Here is a 21191-nt window from a genome sequence, read left to right as displayed (position 1 = left end):
GTATACATAGCAAATCTTACGCACCATTTTTTTTATTATTATTATTTTTTAATCATTCTGTGTTTTCAGTTATGAAAATGTCATGAATTTTAGTTTCACATTATCAGATCTAACTCTAACGGTACTCCCAAACGTCACCAGAGTTTCTAACCTGTTGTGCGCCAAAGGTGCTGCTGTTAATTCACAGTGCTTTTCACCAACCACAGAGGACGGAGAGCGTGCTTTAGGGCTCATGATGAGCACTTCAACACAGCTGCGCGTCGGCTTCAAGTACCTGGATTTGCTGGTGGAGGATTTGCTGCTCTTGCTGGTACAGGATATGCTGCTGCTGGGTGTGCTCCAGGAAGCGCTCATCCTGCTGGGCAGCGTACATTTTCTGAAGCTGTTCGCACTCCTGGTGGGGAAAACACACGCGCGCAGACACACACACATGCAGACACACACGCACCCCAGGCCAAATATTTAACAGGCAAGCTAATAAGGGAATAATTAAAAAGCAGTTCAAAGAAGGCTGCAAGCTAGTATTCAGGCTCACCGGGTATAACTAATGATCATTTAGCACCGCGGATTACAATATTTGTAATAAATTACCATCCTGGTAATAATTACAACAGCAGCAAAAGACTTCTAAAACCTTTTTATTTAATGCTAACCTATGTACTGTATGTGTATTTGCCAGAGCTCAAGGTTTTACACGGACTGCACGCCTGGACCAATTTCTCACTTCAAATGAGACCAAGAAACTTGTTTTTTAAGCGTATTTCAAGTCCAAACTCATGAAAACAACAAATATATTCTCCATTTGTGAACCCAACTACAACGCATCGAAGTGGAGTTTTATTGATTTCCAGTTGCATCTGCTTGCCCTCGGAGGTAAATATTTTTCAGACGTTCTTTCCTCTGCAGCGGATTCAGTCAGGCCACCATGCGTTGCCATAACTGCTCCCATTTTAGTTTGGGATGATTCCGATTCAAATTGTGCACCTCTGCTATTGCACTAATGCAGGCGTTGGCTGCAACATGAATAAGTGTCGTCTACATTGGAGCAAGTGTTGCATGCGAGGGCCTCATTGCACATGGAACCACGGGGGTAAGCTGTGCAGACTTTGCAATTGTGGAATTGAAACACAGTGAATGATAGATGGATGGAATATCACTTTCTTTCTACTGGGTTAAGCTGTGATGAAGATGAAGGCTTTTTTTAAATTTATTTTTTCTAGGTACTTTAAATTTCAGGTTTCAGATGGTAATTAATTTCTGCAGCTCAAACAGGACAAAACCGAAGTTCTGGTTGTTGAAGCAGAGGTGCAGAGAGAAAAACTATTTTTTAAACTGCAATCAATATCTTTGAAGTGTGATATTTGACTCTGAACTTGGATCACAGACATTTTGATTCAATCTAAAACGAATTCCAGAACAACTAAGTTCTCTTGCTTTTTACAGGTCTTATTGGTCTGGCTCCTCTGTATTTATCAGATGTGCTATAATTGTGTGAGCATGTGAAAGCTCTCCACTAGAAGTGGTTTGTTCGTCACTGCAAGTCAGAACGAGAACATGTGGCAGGGTATGAGTTCATGCCCCCCCCACCACCACCAACAACTTTTGGAGAGAATACTTGAAGATCTAAGGGCGCCACCTGATGTTCATGTTTTTACAAACAGGCTAGAGATTCTTTTAGCCTCGCTTCTAACTGAATCTTGTTTGATTTCTTTCTCTTTCCGTCTTCTTTAGTAGCTCATTTTTATTTGTTCTTAATTGAAACATTTGACACGACATTCTGTGTTTCCACAGTCCATCCGGCTCCAAACAAATTATACATTCTGGTTAATGTATGAATAAACTGTGGGCTACGAGAGAGATGGTTGTATATGAAGTCTTTTAGTATTTAAAGCATTTTTTTGCTGCATTTTCTTTCCTTGTATGAAAGGTTTAAGGTTTGACTGTTTCACACCATTTCCATCCCTGACCTGTAAATGAAGACAATGTCATCTTCAAAACGACCACCAAGATTAAACTCCCTCATCGAAGGGCCAGACCACAATGCTCTGGAGGAAACTCTGCCCCCCCACAGAATAAATAGAGCCACGCTACCTGATTTCATCAACGGGATAAAGCCTTCTTGTTTTTCCTTTTAATTTGTCATGTGTACCTTTACCTCGCCTCCAACCCAACCTCTTAACACTCGACACTAATTGTAATCCCGACACGTCATTGCGCTCTTAAGATGAGACACCGACTTCGAACACAATGATTATCTCCCTCTCTACCTACACCTCCTGCAGGGAGAGCTAATCTCATCGCAGGGCCAACAGTAGAAATTCGGTCTGGTCTCACACGATTGAACACTGTGAGCCGCTTGTCGGGGTTACAGAAAGACTGAAGTGTGGCAATGATGACTCCTCACAAAGCTTGAACTGGTTCACTCAGTTTGCTCTTTGGACATCAACCGATTACCAACTGTTTTTTTTTTAATAAAATACGGGTAAATGTTAGCACATTGTTATCTACTAAGAAAAATCGACCCTTTCGGTGAAAGAGTAAGGGTGTTCGATCAACAAAGGGTCATTTCATTCCACAGAACTAAGTGATACTAAGAAGTATGACCTCACAGCTTAACATGTGTTGCTCTCCTGACATGAAGACCTTGGTCCTCCGAGAAAACCACGGGATCACTGAATGATACATTCTCCTCGGTGCCCAAACAGTTCAGTCTTGTGTTTTATGATCTGGTCTAGCTATTCAAGGCAAATTTTTCTTTTCTCAGGAAAAGACCCCATACTTTACGATAGCTAAACCAGGAAGCAGAATGTGTGAACAGGTGTATGAGAGGAGTGTTTGACATTCAGCAGGTGACTGCTTCCACACCATCTGCTGGATCACAGTATTTTTTTTTAAAGTGCAGATTCACAGTGCCAGGATTTCCCAGGGGAGTCGAACCTGCACGGCTGCAAAGTATCATGATTTCTTTCACCTTTCTCCCACTGAGAGCTAAAAGTGTTGCATCATTGTTTATACTAGACACCTGTGAGATGGTGCAGGGCTGAGGTCACTGCTGAGTCACTGGATCAGGAACAACAAGTTACCAAGTATTAATATTGTAACTGGAATAAAATGATCGGATTGTGTCTTTCAAAGAAGAACGATAACCAAGGATAAATCACCAGGATGTGACTCAAGCACAAATACCTGTTTGCTAGAGAATATAACTCATCATTTTAGATACAATGCAGACATAAAGAAAAGCAGGTTATAACTTGTTTTGCACCTTATTCTGTCCTGTCATTTTTAGGCTTAAATTGATTTATTTTTTACCCAGACCAGGACTCCTCTGCTGAAAGTTGAGATTGTGTTTTTTTTTAGCACTGATAGTATAGCAGTCCTTGTCAAGAGTGTGACATAAGTTGTGTTACATCGACTCAATCACAAAACAATGTTATTTTTAAATATCAAATATTCTTCATTTGGTTCCATTTGCTTTCCTCGTTTTGAAAATCTTGAGTTGGCCACTAAGCTGGCGAAAATAAGATTTCACACACTACAGGTTTAGACTGATTGGGGGGGGGGGGGGGGGTCTACACTGACCTTTCCTCTCTCACTCACAAGGTTTCACTATTATTTTGTCTCTCTTCTGTAGTCTTTGCCCTCTATTTCTTCCTTTCCTCACTCCCCACCTGTCTGCAATGAGTGGATTTAGATCTGTTGAACTGAATAGAGAATCCCTAACTGAACCAGATGTGAATCCCTTCACACAGTCTGTCTGTCCCATCCTTGTCTCTCCTCCTGTCCCCTGCCCTCAACGGGAACAGCAGAAACTGTCCACCTATAAGTCTGGTTCTAAAGATATCTTAACGTTAAAAGTGAGGGCGTGTTCACGTTGCCTTGTTTGATCAGAGTTCTCTTCAGGGAAAAACTGTTTCGTTTGGGTGATGGAAGTGCTCCAACTAACTCGGAACTGAATCTAACAAGTGATCTCTGGTCCACTTGAAATGCTCGGTCTCGCTTCGCTTGCAAAACATCTTTCTAGCGGGTGAGAGGACGGGGGTAGAGGACGTGACGTAGTACGCAGTGCATTCTGGGTAGTAAACAAACAATGCTATCTGGTCTGAAGACTATATACATATCGCAGTTGTTTGTGGCTACCAATTAGCCACAAGGTAACAAGCCGAGCTACCAAGGGCCAAAGCGGCGGGACCCACCCTCAAACTCATTTGGCCACCAGAGCCTCGCAGCTTTTCTTGTGGACACCCAGCAAACTGCCAGTGTTTACTCTCGACACTGAAGTGTGTTTTACCTGCTTGAGTTGCTTAATGAGGCTGCTTTGCTCTAGTTGAGCCTTGAAGGCCTGGATGGTGGCGGCACCGTCGGAGAACCGTCTAACGGGTGAGAAGCGCTCCATGGGGAGATGAAGGGTGTTACAGTCTTTATAGCTGGATCTGAAAATGGGAACCACACGGAGTGGCCACAAACAAGTGTGTGCACAAATACACACACAGTGGACAAAAAACAAGGGAACAGAGACACACACACACACACACACACACAGACACCCACACACACATTCATGCAGACACAGATGAGACAGAGAAACAGAAACACAAGAGGTGTGAGCTTTTCCAAGCTGTGTAGAAAACATCATTTAAATGACTGCATTCATCCTGCAAATTCTGATGTCAGTTTTACAAGAGATACAAACCAATGGTGCTGGAAATTCATCTAACAATAACACTGCCATCAAGGAATGTTGCACGCACAACTTCACAACAATTAGTTATTTCCACAACTTACCAGTGATGGTGAACATTTCTCTGTGCAGAGCTCAGAAGGTGAGGAACTTTATACAACACAACAAAGGGTACACTTACAACTACTCTGTATCGGCTTCTTGCATAAGTAGTGAACTAAAAACACGTCATTTCCATCAATAAATGGCTCCACTGCAACAAAAATCCAATTACATAAGCAAACACGGAGTTTCTAGTTTCACTCAAACTGAAAGCAGCCCGATTTCGACCAGCTTCAAGTTCCCTACAGTATCTTAAATATTTCCACAATGAGCATCTGCAATAAAAAAAACAAAAAAACATTCTCGACTGAGCTGGAGGGAAATGACGTTTACAACGGACGACAGCTAAAACAATGACACCGACACCACCATTACACAAAAATATGGCCGCTAATGGAAAGAATTCATAAACAAACTTTTGGGGTTTCACTCATACAACAAATCCTGGGAGGGAACCTGTTACATACCTGCTCTTTCCAGGTTTGTGGGGAAGAAATGCTTATTTACAATCTGGCGATGTGGAGATATGTCTGCTCTGGGCCATAAACTCCACCGTCATCTCCCTCACAAGAGGATAAACACACCCTTTGTGTAAGTGGTCTCAGTAATGCGAGTGTGAAACCCGTTCAGTACTCATGAGGATTTGTGTGTGTGGGGCGGGGGAAAAAACGAAGAGAAAGCCAGGTCTTATATTGCTCTTCTTTTACTGTGCGAGCCTGAGTGTTGGTGTGTATTTGTGCAAGTACAGCTCGGAGCGGGTGTGTCCCCTCACCGGGTGTGTATGTCGAGGGCCCAGCCCCCCCTCTGGCGGGGGCCCTGGGGCCGCTGTGACTCTGCCGAGGGCTCGCCATGCGATGTGCTCGTTAGCGCGTGCGTCGTGTGCCGCTTGGAGCGGTTCGCCAGGTACCTGGGCCGCAGGGAGGGAGGGAGGACGGGGGTGAGGGTGGGAGACAGGAAGCAGCGCTGGTCAGCTCTCTGTCGTTATTGGCTAATGGTGATGGGGGGGGAAATGGCCCGCCCCTTCCCACCTCTGCCAATAGGTGCCATTATTCAAATAATCTTAGCCAATCAGAAAAACATGAGATGAAGTTACACCACAGATGGATGTTATAGCTTATGGACATCCCACAAGCCCCCAGTTTCCAATTGAAGGATTGGACTGGTTGTCACTTTGTAGTTATTGGATTTGCAAGCTTCAGTGTAAGCAAAGCCGTGTGAGAAAAGAGTGGGAAAAGTCCAGAGAGTCATTTGGCACTCGCTGAAATGAAACAGATAAAGCAGCTCTTTGCCAAAGAATCTGAGAGAAAGGAGGGCTATACTTGATGGCAGATTCAGTTTGGAACTGTGGGAGAAGGCACTTGCGCGATGGAGAAAAGAGGAAAGATGGGATGAGCACCACAGCAGAGTGGCCACCTCCCGTGGGGGGGAAAAAAAGCAGAGCAGCCTAGAGGCACTCACTCCCAGCAACCCAGGACACCAGCAGAGACTACAGGACATGGTGTCTGATCAGGACCAGCCAGGAAGCCCAAACCTGGACAAGATATTAATCTAAAGCTGCTGAAGGCGGGGCTGATTAACTTTGTAGAGAGAGATGGGTTGGATGTATTTGACAATGACAAGGTTTTTCTTTTTCAATAAAGTTATTCAAACTATTGATTCCACACTGATTCAGTACTATCTATCCTCTGGTCACAGGTCATCGGGCTTCCACAGCATCCAGTTAAGACAGCACCTCTGCAGTAAACACGTCGTTAGTGAAAACCCGCCACCGAGAATTACCTCTGTACTGCTTCTTGGTCTGGCTCTCCATCTGAACCTTCCTCATCCACCGGAGCGACTGCAGGGATGGGATGCTGACGGAGATGGAGAGTTCAGAAGTCAAGTCTTGTTTGACACATGCAGACAAAAGTTGTACAGTTTCAGAAATTCTCATCCTCACCGGGCTGGCGACGAGTGGCGAGGGCCCTCGGGGTCTCTTCAGTAGCTGAGCGTGGAGTTGGATGTTGGCGCCACCGTCGGAGGCTCGTCGGCCCAGAGGCCCCATGCCGTTGAGCAGCTGCAGTGTGGGAGGTTGCAGCAGGGATTGCTCCTGCAGGAGATTAACCACAAGAGGTCAAACCAGCGAATCGACAGCCTCCGGCTGAAACCCAAATTAGTGGAGCTGACAGTACCTTGTACTCCAGCTGCTGCGTGGGCTGCAGGCTCTGTGTGGGCATGAGAGTGTGCATTTGGCCCATTGTTGGAGCGAGGGTGGGGAAAGGGGGCTGGGGTAGCGCACCACGAGGGAAACCCGGTGGCAGCTTCTGGAGGTCCTCCTGCATCTCCGTCCTGTGATGGAAGATGAGAAAAATGACAGAAAGGAGTGAATGATTGCTTCGGTTTCTGTTCTCATATGTTAGTTATCGTCTTATTTAAGATAAATTATTTAGGCACACTTTAAATAACCCTGAGTCCATCATCACTGTATCAGCTCACTCGCAAATAAACGCATGCTATTTGTGATCACCCACTGGCGTTTTTAAATGAGCTATAAAAAGCTTGCAGCTCTTACATTTGATTGCATTAAAACCTGACACCGCACTCTAACGTGCTCTGTTGTTCACATAAATAGCATTTTCTATCATTTTTAGGCCGTGCGGGAGGGGAAACTGTGTTGCAGATTAAAAAAGTGGATTTATCAAAGACAATAAATACAGAGACTAAAACATATACTAGTATTAAACAGTGAAAATTGGATTGGATTGGGAGGTTACTGTGTCTTTTAGTGTGAGGGAACTTGGGCATGAGGGTGACTTTTAATGTCTGGGTGCAGTCTTATGCAAACCATCTGTTAGTTTGTTAAAACGGATCAATGTGAAAGAAAAAGGGTCAAGGTGGTGTACACACACCTTAAGCTTTAAAACAAAAGGCTTCAAAAATGAGAAGAAAGGAACACATAAATGTTGCTATGGTGTCACCTTTGGTCTGGTACTCCCACGGTGTGCCGCCTCATTGACAGGTAGCGAGCCATGGCCTCCGGAGATGGCTCCTCTCCTTCGTCACTATCAAGGGCCATGCTGCCATCGGGCTGAACAAGACGACACATTTTGTATATTTATAGCAGTTTGTTTTTTTATTCAAACACAACGTTTCACATGTATCACAGTTTCAATAATCTCAATTCAAACTTCCGTCTTTTCCGAATGCTGCAGTGCGGTGATCTGACGCACTCTCGTATTTCACAACGCCTGTGAGTCACAGCCACAGTGTGTTACTGTATGTCTGAGTGTGTCAGTGTAGTTAAGTGTGCTCGGCTGAGATCTGGTCACAGGCTATGAGAAGAATTGAAAGCTACAATAGGATCTTAAACACTAGTAATGAACCATAAAATTTGGACAGGCATATAAAGAGAGAGAGAGAGACAGAGAGACAGAGAGACAGAGAGAGAGAGAGAGAGAGAGAGAGAGAGAGAGAGAGAGAGAGAGAGAGAGAGAGAGAGAGAGACGAGAGAGAGAGAGAGAGAGAGAGAGAGAGAGAGAGAGAGAGAGAGAGAGAGAGAGAGAGAGAGAGAGAATAATGATACAAATACTGGAAGCTGTTGTTTTGACTGAGTGGCGCACCAGAGAAGTGCAGCTTTGCTGTAATGGAGTAGCAACTTATTCTAGTTGAAAGTTAAAAGCAGAAAAAAAAAAATTCTTGTGACTGTGATTATAAATCATGAACAAAAAGCCCTGAGTGGTTCGAGTTTGCTTATCAAGTGTAATGACCCTAACTCCTGACCACCCACAGGCAGGCTGATGTAACTAAGTGGACTCCATTGTTGACTCACCTCAACAATCTGGTTCTCTGGGTTGATGAGCTGGACGTGGGGAACGGTCATGCTAACAGGATTACCCTGTGGGTCTGTCTGCTGGGCAAGCACACACATACAAATAGGTCATGCGAGGATTGGGCTAGTTTTATAACAATCTTCTTAAGAGTTGTGGCAGATATGGGTTAATCAATCCATTAAGCGGACAAGCACAATGTGCAAGCGGATGAAAGTCTTCCCTAAAGGCAGAAAATAATTGAGCAAATCACTCGCATGTTTTTTTTAAAAACTGAAATAAGATTGTTTAACCTTCTACCACACTTTGAGAAAAGTTGGCACTGGCTTTGAGAGAAAAGTAACTCAAAGGAACAAAGATGAATCACCTGTACAGCATTTAGAGGATAGCTAATGGGGCGCGGCGTGGGCGGAGCAACCCGCAGGGTCTTATGTTTCTTGAGGCGATCGGCCAGCAGACTGTAAATGGCACTGTAGTGATCATACGCATCAGTTTGTAGGGACTGGAAAAGAAAAAGCAGGTGAAGCATTAGTTGTGCTACCAACTGAAGCTTGTGATTGGAAAGTCAGCCACATGTTTAAAAAAGTCTCCAACCTGAAGTGTGCGCTCTCGGTCCAAACCCATCTCAGCCATGGCTATCAGCACCTGCTCGTTGATGAGCTCGATTTCTCTCTCCGTTTTCACCTGTTCACATTCCGCTATCAACTGGAGGGGAGAAGTAACAGGATTAAAATTAGGGAGTTAAACGACAACTAACAACTCAAAAACGCATCAAAAAAATCAATCTGTGTGAAACAGTTGCTATGTTACAACAATAGTAAACCCGATGATCACTGGTTTTTCTGGCTCATCAGATTGGTGCTCCTGTGGTTTGGAAAACACTTCCTATTGAGAATGACGACCCTGCGATGACCTGAAGCTGCTGTGCAAGACTTTTCTCCCTACATCTGCTAATATCAAGCATCAATAGTGGACTATATTGATTTCTTATGTTCCCACATTTTTCTATGTCACTTGCTAATGCCTGACAGATTGAATGAGTGATGACCAAATGCATGCATGTGAATGTACAACTGGTAACTCCAAATGATTTGCCCTTCGTGGCATAAATAAAGGCGTCTGAATCTGAATCTGAATATATCATCATCACCTCGTTATTCTGAATTCAAATTTTCCTCACAATTTAAACCTTTGAAAATAAGGCTGGTGCAAGGTGTTCACGGGATTATATATATATATATATATATATATAGATATATATATATATATATATATATATATATATATATAAACCCAACTGACCCAACAAGTGAACTGGCATATTTTACAGGCTATTGCTGTACTAGTTTATATTGAATGAATCTAGACGCTAAATACACCAAGCATAATCTGACCTATAGTATTTAAAAAAAAAAAAAAAAACATCTAACATAACAGAATAATTAAACAACAAAATCACTGATAAAGCTTCTGAAAAAAGATGAAAAAGTTAGTGTAGCGTAGACTAGAACTACTGTATTGATCCCAGGGGGAAATTCTAAGAAACGCACACAGTTGAGTAACACAGATAAACACAGTGTTCGAAAGCAGCGAATCCTAACCTTTTGTCTCTAGTAAAACCATTTCACCTTTAACCCACTCTCCTATCTCTGATGTGTCAAAACATGACACTGAATATATTTTTTTTCTTTTTTTTTTTTTGACAAGTGTAAATCTGAGTTGGACTTTTGAGCCCTCTTGTGATCCCGGTTCCAGTCTCCATGTTGACAACCACTGTTCTGAAAATTGGCTTCGTAAGGCTACGATGTGAAACGGGAAGAATACAGCGACCCTCTGTCAATAGTGGGCTCACCCTGTCAAACTCTGGGTCTGGGTCTCCTTGCCTCATCCACTTGTTCTTACAGATCTGCTCCATGGTCAGCCGTCTGCTGGGCTCCAGCACTAACATGTGTCTGATCAGGTACTCACAGTCTGCAAAAAGCATGTCAACATCAGCCGACATCAACACAGAAGTACAATACAACAACAGCAGTGTAAGCAACACATGGGAGAGCCACTCCTACCTGTGGACATGAAGAAAGGGATGCGGAACTTTCCACTGAGGACACGTGCCCGCAAATTTTGTAGAGTGCTGCCATCAAAGGGCAGGGCACCACATACGAGCACATATAACACCACACCTAAGCTCTACACAGAGGTAAGACAAACAGATTATGAGTGTATGACTGGTAAATATGACTGTTCAACTAGTAATTAACCAGACATGCCTACAAAACTGATGAGCCACATGCTTTTTTTTTTTTTTTTTTAAATGACCGTTTCTGAATTGTTACAGCCAGTCAGCAGTGCCCATTGCATACATACAAGTCTACTCACCCATATATCTACTTTAGGTCCGTCATACTCCTTTCCTTCGAAAAGCTCCGGCGCTGCATAAGGAGGGCTGCCGCACCACGTCTTCAACAGCTGGCCTCGGGAAAACAGGTTGCTGAAGCCAAAATCTGCCAGGAGGAGGGATGGGGCAGGACACGTCGATTCAATACCATCATTTCCTTCAAAGTCGGAAAATGCTCCAAAAGCACATGCCGATACTTGCCAACACCCACTCACCGAGACATCCCAAAACCATCGAGTCAAGTTTCCCACCCATGCACTCAAGTGCAAACAAACACACACACACACACACACCTGCAATTTTGATGTTAAGGTTGTGGTCCAGTAGCAGATTCTCTGCTTTCAGGTCTCTGTGGACGATGTTGCGGCAGTGACAGAAATGTACCGCTGCCACAATCTGCTTGAACTTCTTCCTGGCGTCCTTTTCTGCCATACGCCCGTGTGCCACCAGGTGGTCTACACACACACACAAAGAGTTTCGGGGGAGTTAAGCAATCATTCAATCTGCTGTTTATTCAAGATTTAAAAGTTTTTTATTGTTGAGATTCAGATGGTAAAGAGAGTTATGAAAGTAGTCATACCCCCTGAACTTTTCCACATTACAACCACAAATGTGAATGTATTTCATTGGGACTTTATGTGATAGATCAACACAACATGTCACATAATTGTGAAGGGAAGAAAAATGAAACATGGGTTTGATTTTTTTTTTTTTTTTACAAATAAAAAAAAACGAAGAGTGTTCCTCCTCCTTCACTCTGATCTCATTAAATATGAAATACAATGAAACAAAGGCTGAATTAGTCAATAGAATCAACCTGTGTGCAATCTAATCTCAGTATAAACCCAGCTGTTCTGTGAAGCCTCAGACGTTCATTAGAGAACATCTGTGAACAAATGGCATCGTGACGACCAGGGAACTCACCCGAAAGGTCAGGGAGAAAGTTCAGGAGAGGTTTTAAGCAGGGTTAAGTTCTAAAAAAAAATAAAAAATACCCTAAGCTTTGAACATCTCACGGAGCATTACGCCATCCATCATCCAAAAATGGATAGAGTATGGCACAACTGCAAACCTATCCAGACATGGCCGTCCACCTCAACTGACAGGCTGGGGCAAGGAGAGCATTGATCAGAGAAGCAAAGGACCAGGTAAAGTCCCTGCATACTTCCATAAGAACCCATAAGAAGAAGAAGAAAAGTTTAGTTGTGACGTCAGCCAGCTGAGGAAAAGAGGGGGAATTCATACTCCGTGAAGAAGCTGTTGAACTCGCAGGCCACACCCCCTCACAGCAGGCACACTTCTGTGAAGTGGCGTTTTAACTTTTCAACTGCAAAGCTCTTTTCTCACTTCCAATGTATTCAGAAATACATTTCGCTGAACTGTTTTAGTAATAAAAGACAAAGTTTTTGTCCAAGCCGCCATGCTGGTCGGATTTTAACCTTCCAGCAGGACAGCAACCCGAAACATACAGCCAGAGTTCAGATCAAAACATGTTAATGTCTCAGCATGGACAAGTCAAAGTTCAGACCTTAGACCTTCATCCAACTGAAAATCTCTGGCATGACTTGAAAATTGCTTCACATCCAATCTGACTGAGCTTCAGCTATTTTGCAAAGAAGAATGGGTGAAAAGTTTGATTTAGATGTGCAAAGCTGGTAGTGACAGACCCCAACCGACTTGCAGCTGCGGTTACAGCTAAAGGTGGCTCAGGGGGGCTGAAAATTTTGCACACTACACTTTTCTTTTCATTTGTTAAAAAAAAAAAAAAAAGTGAAAACCATGTATCAGTTTTCTTCTATTTCACAATAATGGCACATCTATCACATAAAATCCATTTATATTTGTGGCTGAAATGTGACAAAATGTGGAAAAGTTCAATTATAGAGAAATTCAGGGCAGATTTTAAACTAAGTTTACTTTTTTTTTTTCTTATGTGGAAACAGAAAAGAGTAAAAAGCAGAAGGACAAGAAATGACAAACATAACCTGCATCCAGTGCAGAAGAGTTCCTTACCGAATATCTCTCCACCGCTAGCATACTCTGTTACCAGATAGATCATCCTCTCCGTCTCCATCACCTGAAGACATAAACAAATGATAAAAAGAAAAACAGGACCTGCAGACCCTCTGACAGGCCAACATCAAGTGATGGGCGGTTCACCCGTTACACAACAGCATGAGTAAGCATTGTTTGGCATACAAACAAGGAAGATTTAAATAGACCAAAAAAAAAAAAACAACAACTGCCATGTAGTTGAGCGCAGTGTTGAGTCTATGTATGCGTGAGAACTTCAGCATCAAGTTGCACAACATCAAGTGAGGAGAGGATGTTTAAACCACTGCTGGCTGCTTCACACGACACACTCGGCACAAGCCTGATGCTACAACCTCCACAAAGAAGCATTCTTTATGGTCATTTTCTATAACAAATGGGAGTTACAAAGACACCAACTGGTAAACAATTGTGGTCAACTGTTTACATTGGATGTGACGTAAGAAGACGCGGTGTTTTGGAAAACATTGGAGTGGAAGAGCCGTGTGATGTGTAATGAATACAGTGACAGTGCAGCCACTGTACATTAGATGATGTGCAGTTTATTTGTGTGGTTAACAATAATATGCCCAAGAAATTATTGTTTGGATTTAGGATCAAATATTCATTCTTTACAGGTAACAGGCTACAAGAATGATTCGCCAACACTAAAGGCTGTTTTACGCTTGACCCACGGCCGTGACGTGCGGAAACAGCATGAGAGAACGTGCCTGCCATTTATACTACAAGCGGCTCCTGCTCCCAAACTGCAGGGGGCAGTGCATCGCAAACACAGGTCCCCAGCAGTACTGAATTATGGTAAAAGTAGACTTTTCTAGATAGCAGCAGGTGATCCTGTGAGTGGAGAGCGGAGTGGAGCAGGATACAACAACTTGTTGGACGCTGGCCGTCACTCGCGCTGCAATTTCAGCTCAAAATGACTTGGAATGATTCTTTCTGACTCCAGAGACTTGAACTCTACAGGACAGACAATGTGCTTAGAAAAGCTCTGCTGGAGAGGGCTGAATAAAATACAGGACTTCATTGAATTTGCGATTCAACGCTGTTTTTTTAAATGCAGGTAATATTACTGAACAAGTGACGTGTTTTTATTTGTCAAAAACGGTGACAAAGAAACTAAAATGTAAATAAAAGAAAGTAAAAAATAACCCATATTCTGTGTTTGCTTTACAAATGAGACATCAGCTCCAATACATTTGCCTGAACAGCCTCATGAAGCCACTGCTTCTTTTGTTTTGGTCTGGGATCGTTTCCAGCATGTCAGCAACAACACAGATAAATTAAATCCGAGGTGCCGATCCCGTGTGCTCAGGTGCTGAAAAGGTTGATCGTCGACTGGGAAATAGCCGATCAAATAAAATAACATATTTGAATGAATTCTTGGGAGAAGAAAAAATAATAAAAAATACTCCCAGTGGGATCAAACCAGGACCTAATAACTTAACAGATGAGGGTCACTACCACTAGACTGGCTGCATGTGGAAAGCACAGTCATACAAAAATTCTGGACAGTAAATCCCTCAGTTTGATCTGTTACAGGCAAATATCGCTCCGACTTTAATTTCCCCTCTGTTGAAGTCTGACACTGAAGCAAATTGGCATCTATGAGTGAAATCTTGTGTTTTCAGTGTCGATGTGGACGGCTTTATGCTTTCTAGTGTCTTTAAAACCAAGTCTACTGTCCTCCTCCTCTTCACCTCCGCCTTTTTGACCGTACGTCTCCGTCTGCCTAGTCCGAGAACTTTGGAGGCGCACGGAGCGGTGACGTGCCACATGAACAGGGCCGCAAGGAGGGGCGTGGCCGCTGAAATTGCGTAATTCGGTCACATGGAGCCGTGCGGAGCTCGTGGACGCGTCAAGCATAAAACAGCCTTAAGTGCACTCCAGTCAGACGCTCAGGTTTTGAGCTCGGATAATTTCAAGGACTCTGGATTAGCAATATTATCAGTATTATTGTCATCAAGTGGAAGACTAAGATTTTGTTTTTCTGAGGTATAAAACAGTTTGAACAATCTCTTGTAAATATTAAAGTAAGTATGCTGCCCTCACTGCTCCAGTTCTCATGTGTCCGTTTCACTGTGGCTGTCAAATAGTCAGACAAATATAAAATCAGAATTCTTCCAAAAACTTGCTAAATGTTGTCAAATTGTGCAGCCTGACCCTTGCATCACATCATGAAGATCTATAAGCTACTCTATGATTGGAGATTCGTGTGCATTTGGAGGCGTGCCTCCCTGAATGAATAGCTTCTTAAATCAAAATTTAAATCAATCTCAGCATCTCCTTGTCAGCCAACACGTTGCGAGTCGCATGCACCAAGATGACACCAAGGAAGTGATCAGTTTCCCCTCTACAAAGTGCAGTACTTCTGTTTGACAATGATCGGGCCTGTTTTTTGACACATTTGCTTCCTGTTTGTGCTTCTCGGGTGAAAGATGTGAGGGGAGAGAGAGCCCTCCGCTCGGTGGGTGAGCATATACCTGATAAAGGCGGATGATGTGGGGGTGCTTGAGAAGCTTCATGATTTGCACCTCTCTGAAGATCTTCTTCAGGTTCTCATCATCCAGTTGGGTCTTATCCACTATTTTTATGGCCACCTGAGGACAGACAGACAAGAATGAGGACGGTAAAAGGAGATAATGAGATTACGAAGGAGAGAACGTGTAGAAGACAGAAACGAGTGGAGACAGAGGGCAGCGAAGGCACAAAATAAAGCAGACAATATGCTTACCAGCTCTGGCTTCTAAAAATACACACAAACATTCAGATTAACAATATTCAGCTGACACTTAAATTACAGGCAACAGATCTGGGGCACGGTCCCAGTGCCCTCGCAACACTGCTGTGATGAGACAATTATCACAGAAGAGTAACATGCCGAGAAAATAACCAGCTCAGGCGCTAAGGGGAGGCTGTGAGTCAGACAGACTCAATTTACCATGACCTGGGAGAGTTAATCCATTATTACGAGAAGAAAAAAAAAAAAAATATCAAAAATAAATAAAAATAAAAACAAGCGCCTGGCTCTCAGAGATGGTGGCGCTTCTTTGGGTGATGATTGTTCAACCCGTGTGTCGTCAAACAATGTTTTCTCTGAATTTCTAGCTTGTTTGGGTAACCTGACCTACACTGTGACCTTCGACTGTAAGCACAGCGCTTATGTAACTGCTGAGCCCCTGACAATAGCTCCAGCAGTGTGGACCGTAATGGCGTGTGACAGGGGCTTTGCTCTGCCACTTAGCAATGGGTAGATGACTTTAATGACTTAATCAAGCAAAGCTAATGGGGATGCCCCAAAATGCAGCTTCTGCCAAAAATAGATAAGCGAGGGCTGAGAAAATGAAAAGCATGCGGCATTGACACACACGCCAGAATTTTCGGAGAAGCATCCTGAGCTCTCCCTTTCCTTGGAATAGACACAGAGAAGGTGAGGTCGCCTGAAGCCCCGACTTCCTGTTCCAAATGGGAAGGGGAAGTGAGGAAGAGCGAGCATAGGGCTCCTGAGAGAGCACAGTGGCAATAATCCAGCTCACTGTGTGGTTTCCCTTCAAGAGTATTGTACAAATTGTGGAAAACATGTACACTGGGAGACTTTACGTCTCCATTACATGCAGGTACGGTTACCTCGATGATTTTCTGCACAAGGTTTGTTGAAACTGTGCCTGTGATGAGTTCTTAATCTGAGAGGAAAACTGCAAGAACAATTTAAGACACAATTCTGTTTCTCAAACAAAAATATCTTGGTAACAGGTATTATTATCAAGGCATTGGTAAAATGCTCTGAAACTCACATAACGTTTCGTTACCGAGACATTGAAAATAAATATCAACAACACATAAATGACCAGCGGTTCATTAACCTGTACTGATATCAATGAAGTCAAACGGTAAACACCTTTAATTGTAAATATAAATTGAGTACTATGCTATGGAAGTAAACCTCAACTTAACTAATCTCTGTATTCTCTTTTATACCGAGAGCATATCAAAAATAAAATGCATTACTGAGCATGGCAGCAAATGTATCGACTGATGATTTGCAACTGCTCATTGGGAATTATATAATTTCAGAGTTTTCGGCTCCAGGCAGAGATCACAACACTGTCACCCAGCCACTGAAGTATTGAGGGAAGTCAATGAGACGGAATGTCTTGCCAAGATGCGCACGGAGCTCCACTTCTGGCTAAGAATCGACTGATGGCTCACTGGAAAAAAACATTCAACTGACTCCAACGGTGTACAAAGCTTAGGCGTTGAGTTGTTTCAGCAACAAAGGTTACAGGTGGGAGCAACAAGAGTCACAGTGTCTGCCAAAATCACGCTGTCAGGAAAACACAATAACTTTGTCCGCACTCTTTAACAAGCAGACCCCTCTCTCTGGAGGGCTTGGAGCAAATTACTGCAGACGAGCCACTCACTGTTGGGACTGGACAAAATATGTATGTGGTGGAATTTTTCAGTAAAAGCTTTTTTGGTGAGGAGCACAGGACAGAATACTGTTGGTGAAGGCAGACACTCGCATTCCCATCTACCGCCTGCTTAAGCATGACCAGTTACCTGGGGTACGTGGAAAAACCTGTGCACAAACTAGAAGAACATGCATCTATCTGTGAGGTGAGAGCACAAAGCAGTGATTTTAATGATGCTGAAATGTCAAAAAACATAAAAATGCAGGTATAATAAACTCATCTCCTTCCACATCATTTATGTTTCACAGTGCATATGGGCATCTGTGTGGAATGTGTGTCTACGAGGTATTTTAAGCTGTTGTAATCTATTTTCGGAGCTGGCACTCGTCCGGTTTTGTTGACGTAATCGCACCCCTATGCATCTTCTGGAGGGTACCAACAGGACATCTGGATCACACCAACACTCCCACACTCAGACGGATGTCGACATCTTCACACGCACAATGTGCTCACTTGGAGAGCAGCATGACCTTGCCGAAAAGAAGAGCTAGGAATACAATAAACAGAAGCCTGCCTTCTAAGACCTTTCGGTGGAAGGCTCTTCAATGGCTAAATGACAACATAGACACAGAGGACCAGCTGGGACAGTCAGGAGAACACTGTGGACTTGCAAATATGTAAGAGTTTTATGTGAATGATTATTCAACTGCTGTCTTTCTCAGATTGCACAGACTGGATAATTTGCCTGAGAAAATTTTTAAAACTTGACGTAAACAGAGGGGAGATTTAAAGTAGTTGGACCTGGGTGTCCAGCTTAAGATCAAAAGAGGTACAATTATCATGTAGTGACTGGACTGTGTGCACTTCAGTGATCTCAGGGTGTTGAATCTACTTTTAACTATCTTCCATGACTCTGGAATTTTCCATCGAAAGATCTGGGTTCACACTCGCGCACACAGACACACACTCCCGAAAGGCCGGCTGCAATGAGATGAAGTGTCACATAGCCGCTCCGATCACAAGACGGTGACCTCAACACTGCACCATGTCAGAGCAGCTGGTGCCCGGCAGAGGCGTTTGGACCATTTACTGTACTACAAACGACACACACATCATGACCAGGCTAAAGGCAACAAAAACTGCCCCAAAATCAGAGGTTTAGTAGAAATACTTATCATGAGTGGCCCTCATAAACATTAGACCTGCTGCAGAGGGCTGAGCCACAAGTTTAACTAAAACCAGCTCAATAAATCTTACAAGTTACATTGTTTTGAGAAGCTAATGTTCCTGCTCTGATGTTTTGTCTTTGGGTTCTTTGTTTAATTCATAATTTCTCACAGCCAAATGTGTATGCATACGTCAGTCTAAAAGCAAACATTAAGAAATGGGAGGTAAAACTAGAAAGGTGAGGTACAACCTTTTAATGCCACATCAAGTGTTTTGTACCAGCCACATTTGCTACGCATCTAATAACTAACGTAATAACTATAAGCTTCAGATATATTAATACTGCTGAAGATAATCCAACTCAATTAGATTCTTAAGGTTTGATATGCAACTATTCACGTTTTCAGTAAAGTCACGTCTCTGCCCATCTTCAATCAATTCACATTATCCAATAGCAATAATACTGTGTCTGATGAAAAAAAAAGTCTTTAGGACAAACTGGAAAAAAATAGACAAAGTACACCATAGCTTTTTTTTTTAGGGGATTACAGGGAGCCTGTGAGGATTATACATGATTATACATGATCAGTTATTAAATTCATATTTTCAAGGTCGGAGCATTGGCATGAAAACAAGGGGGGAAAAAAATACCAACAAGTAGATGCAGCAAATCAACAAGTGAATGCCAAACACTGTCATTATGCATGTAAATCAACATATGGACAAAGGTATGCTTTTCAAGTCAAAATTATTTATTTTCAAAGGGTTGTCCCACCCAGGTGGTGACGTCAAGTTCAAATCTCAGCGGCATCAGGAAGCCATCTAGCTCGACACAAGTTACAATGACTTCCTGTGGTGATCCCTGAAAAGAGAATAAAATTAGCAGCCAAATGGTCCCTGACGCTCTTGCTCTTTACAAGATGCTGGTCGAATGAAGTCTGGCGATTTTGATTTTGGCCGGGATATCGTAAGATAGAGCATATGGAGAATAGGTCCTGCTGGCCATTTATAGCGGGTTGCAAATGTTTAGAACTGTTGCCTCATTGCAAGAAGGTCATGGGTTCAAATCTAGGACGGTCCCTCTGTTTGCCCTTTGATGGACTGTTAGCCTGTCCACATTGTACCCTGCATGGAGATGGAAGGACGGCCATGTAGATGCACAAACAGTGCAGTATTTTGCATCTTGAAAGTTGGAACTCAAAGAAATTTCCACTTTCATGAAGGGGGAACCCCCCCCCCAGAACTTTCCCACTTCCCGGTTTTGCATGAATGCAACATTATTCTCGAGGTGATGACACAGCAGCATTTGTATTCATGGGCACCACATGAGCAGCAATCTGAGATAGACACACCACAACAAACTGATGGTCCAGGATGCATTGTGTAATAAGATGTTTATGGAACATCACGCCTGCCCTCAAAGTCAATGTTTGTTGACATTCAATGACCTGGAAAGTTCATTGTGGTCATTGAAACAACAAGATACCAGCATTTCTAGCACTGTCATATTTGGGGGAAAACATTACACAGTCTCATCATACGTCACCCCTATGCCAGACCCGTCATTAGTGAGAAATGGTTTGCAAAACATGATGCGACTTTTTCACATTTATCAGAGTACAACAAACTATAAACCTTGGGTCATTTTACTGAATTCTATCTGCTAAGATTTTCACTCAGCTACACTTATGGCCTTGTGATCAAATAGCTTCCAAACTCCTCCCCCCCTCGTTCTTACTGACATTATAAGCGACATTTCAAAGCAACATTCTCAACCACCCTGCCCTGTACATTTCCACTTGTTAATCAGCTGTGCATCACATTGTTTTCATGCTGCCTCGCAGCACAACCGATCAGTGGCTATAAAACACAGATTCCCAATGTGGTCAGACAACGTGTTTTGAGAAGTAGCTCTGAGATACCACAGCACCCATAAGCAATTCGTACACAATAAGAAATCTTCATTACTGACATGCATGCAAAAGAAAAACTAAAGCTCTTCTTTGTGTCAAGCAAAACCACACTTCTGAACCAAACATTCTTGAAGGCAGCATGATAGAAAGCAGCAATCTCCATAAATAACAAAAGGTGATGAGCAATGAAAAAAAGGTATCATTACAGCACAGATCACCTGAAATCAATTGAATGGATGACATAATAGTCCGATAAAATATTCATGTTGACTGTGCAGATTTGAATTTCGTTAAGATTTTGCAAGGAATTATATAGCAGGTGGTGTTGTTCCTGGTTTAATTCCCAGCCAAGGCCCATCTGTGAGGAGTTTATATGTCTGTGGGTTTCCCTCTGGTTTCCTCCCAAAATCCAAAGATATGCACATTCGGTTAACAGCCAACTCAATGTTGGCCAAAGGCATGAATGAGTGTGTTGGGGTGACTGTGTTTCTGCGTTAGCCCTGTGACAGTTTGGGTTGTATGTTGCCTTTTGCTTAATGTGTCTCCTGGGACGGACTCCTGCACCTCCTACAGCTTCATCAAATGTGTAGCAGATACAAAGTGCAAACAAAAAAGGTCTCACAGAGATCGACCGTGATAACAGGACCCATATTCATTAAAGTTATT

General features: G+C 43.0%; 1 protein-coding gene across 3 annotated transcripts in view; it reads right to left on the bottom strand.

Annotated features, from left to right (window-relative positions):
• Positions 1–21191, bottom strand: part of sik3 (SIK family kinase 3) — a 37844-nt gene that overhangs the window by 7858 nt on the left and 8795 nt on the right. For 2 of the 3 annotated variants that reach the window (XM_080460371.1, XM_080460370.1), the window contains exons 2-17: positions 15517–15633; positions 12998–13061; positions 11278–11439; positions 10966–11090; positions 10653–10776; positions 10442–10560; positions 9184–9294; positions 8957–9091; positions 8592–8669; positions 7741–7850; positions 6955–7111; positions 6723–6872; positions 6563–6636; positions 5556–5690; positions 4292–4433; positions 275–394 (exon numbers count right to left, since the gene is read on the bottom strand). In XM_080460371.1, coding sequence (XP_080316497.1) covers positions 275–394; positions 4292–4433; positions 5556–5690; positions 6563–6636; positions 6723–6872; positions 6955–7111; positions 7741–7850; positions 8592–8669; positions 8957–9091; positions 9184–9294; positions 10442–10560; positions 10653–10776; positions 10966–11090; positions 11278–11439; positions 12998–13061; positions 15517–15633 — 1923 coding nt within the window. The remainder of the gene's footprint in view (positions 1–274; positions 395–4291; positions 4434–5555; positions 5691–6562; positions 6637–6722; positions 6873–6954; positions 7112–7740; positions 7851–8591; positions 8670–8956; positions 9092–9183; positions 9295–10441; positions 10561–10652; positions 10777–10965; positions 11091–11277; positions 11440–12997; positions 13062–15516; positions 15634–21191) is intronic. The other variant, XM_080460372.1, reaches the window with a different exon arrangement.

Source organism: Lipophrys pholis (genome assembly GCF_963383615.2).
Source record: "Lipophrys pholis genome assembly, chromosome: 3".
Taxonomy (NCBI): Eukaryota; Metazoa; Chordata; class Actinopteri; order Blenniiformes; family Blenniidae; genus Lipophrys; species Lipophrys pholis.
The sequence above is the reverse complement of the archived record's forward strand: the minus strand, read 5'-3'. Positions and strand labels throughout refer to the sequence as shown.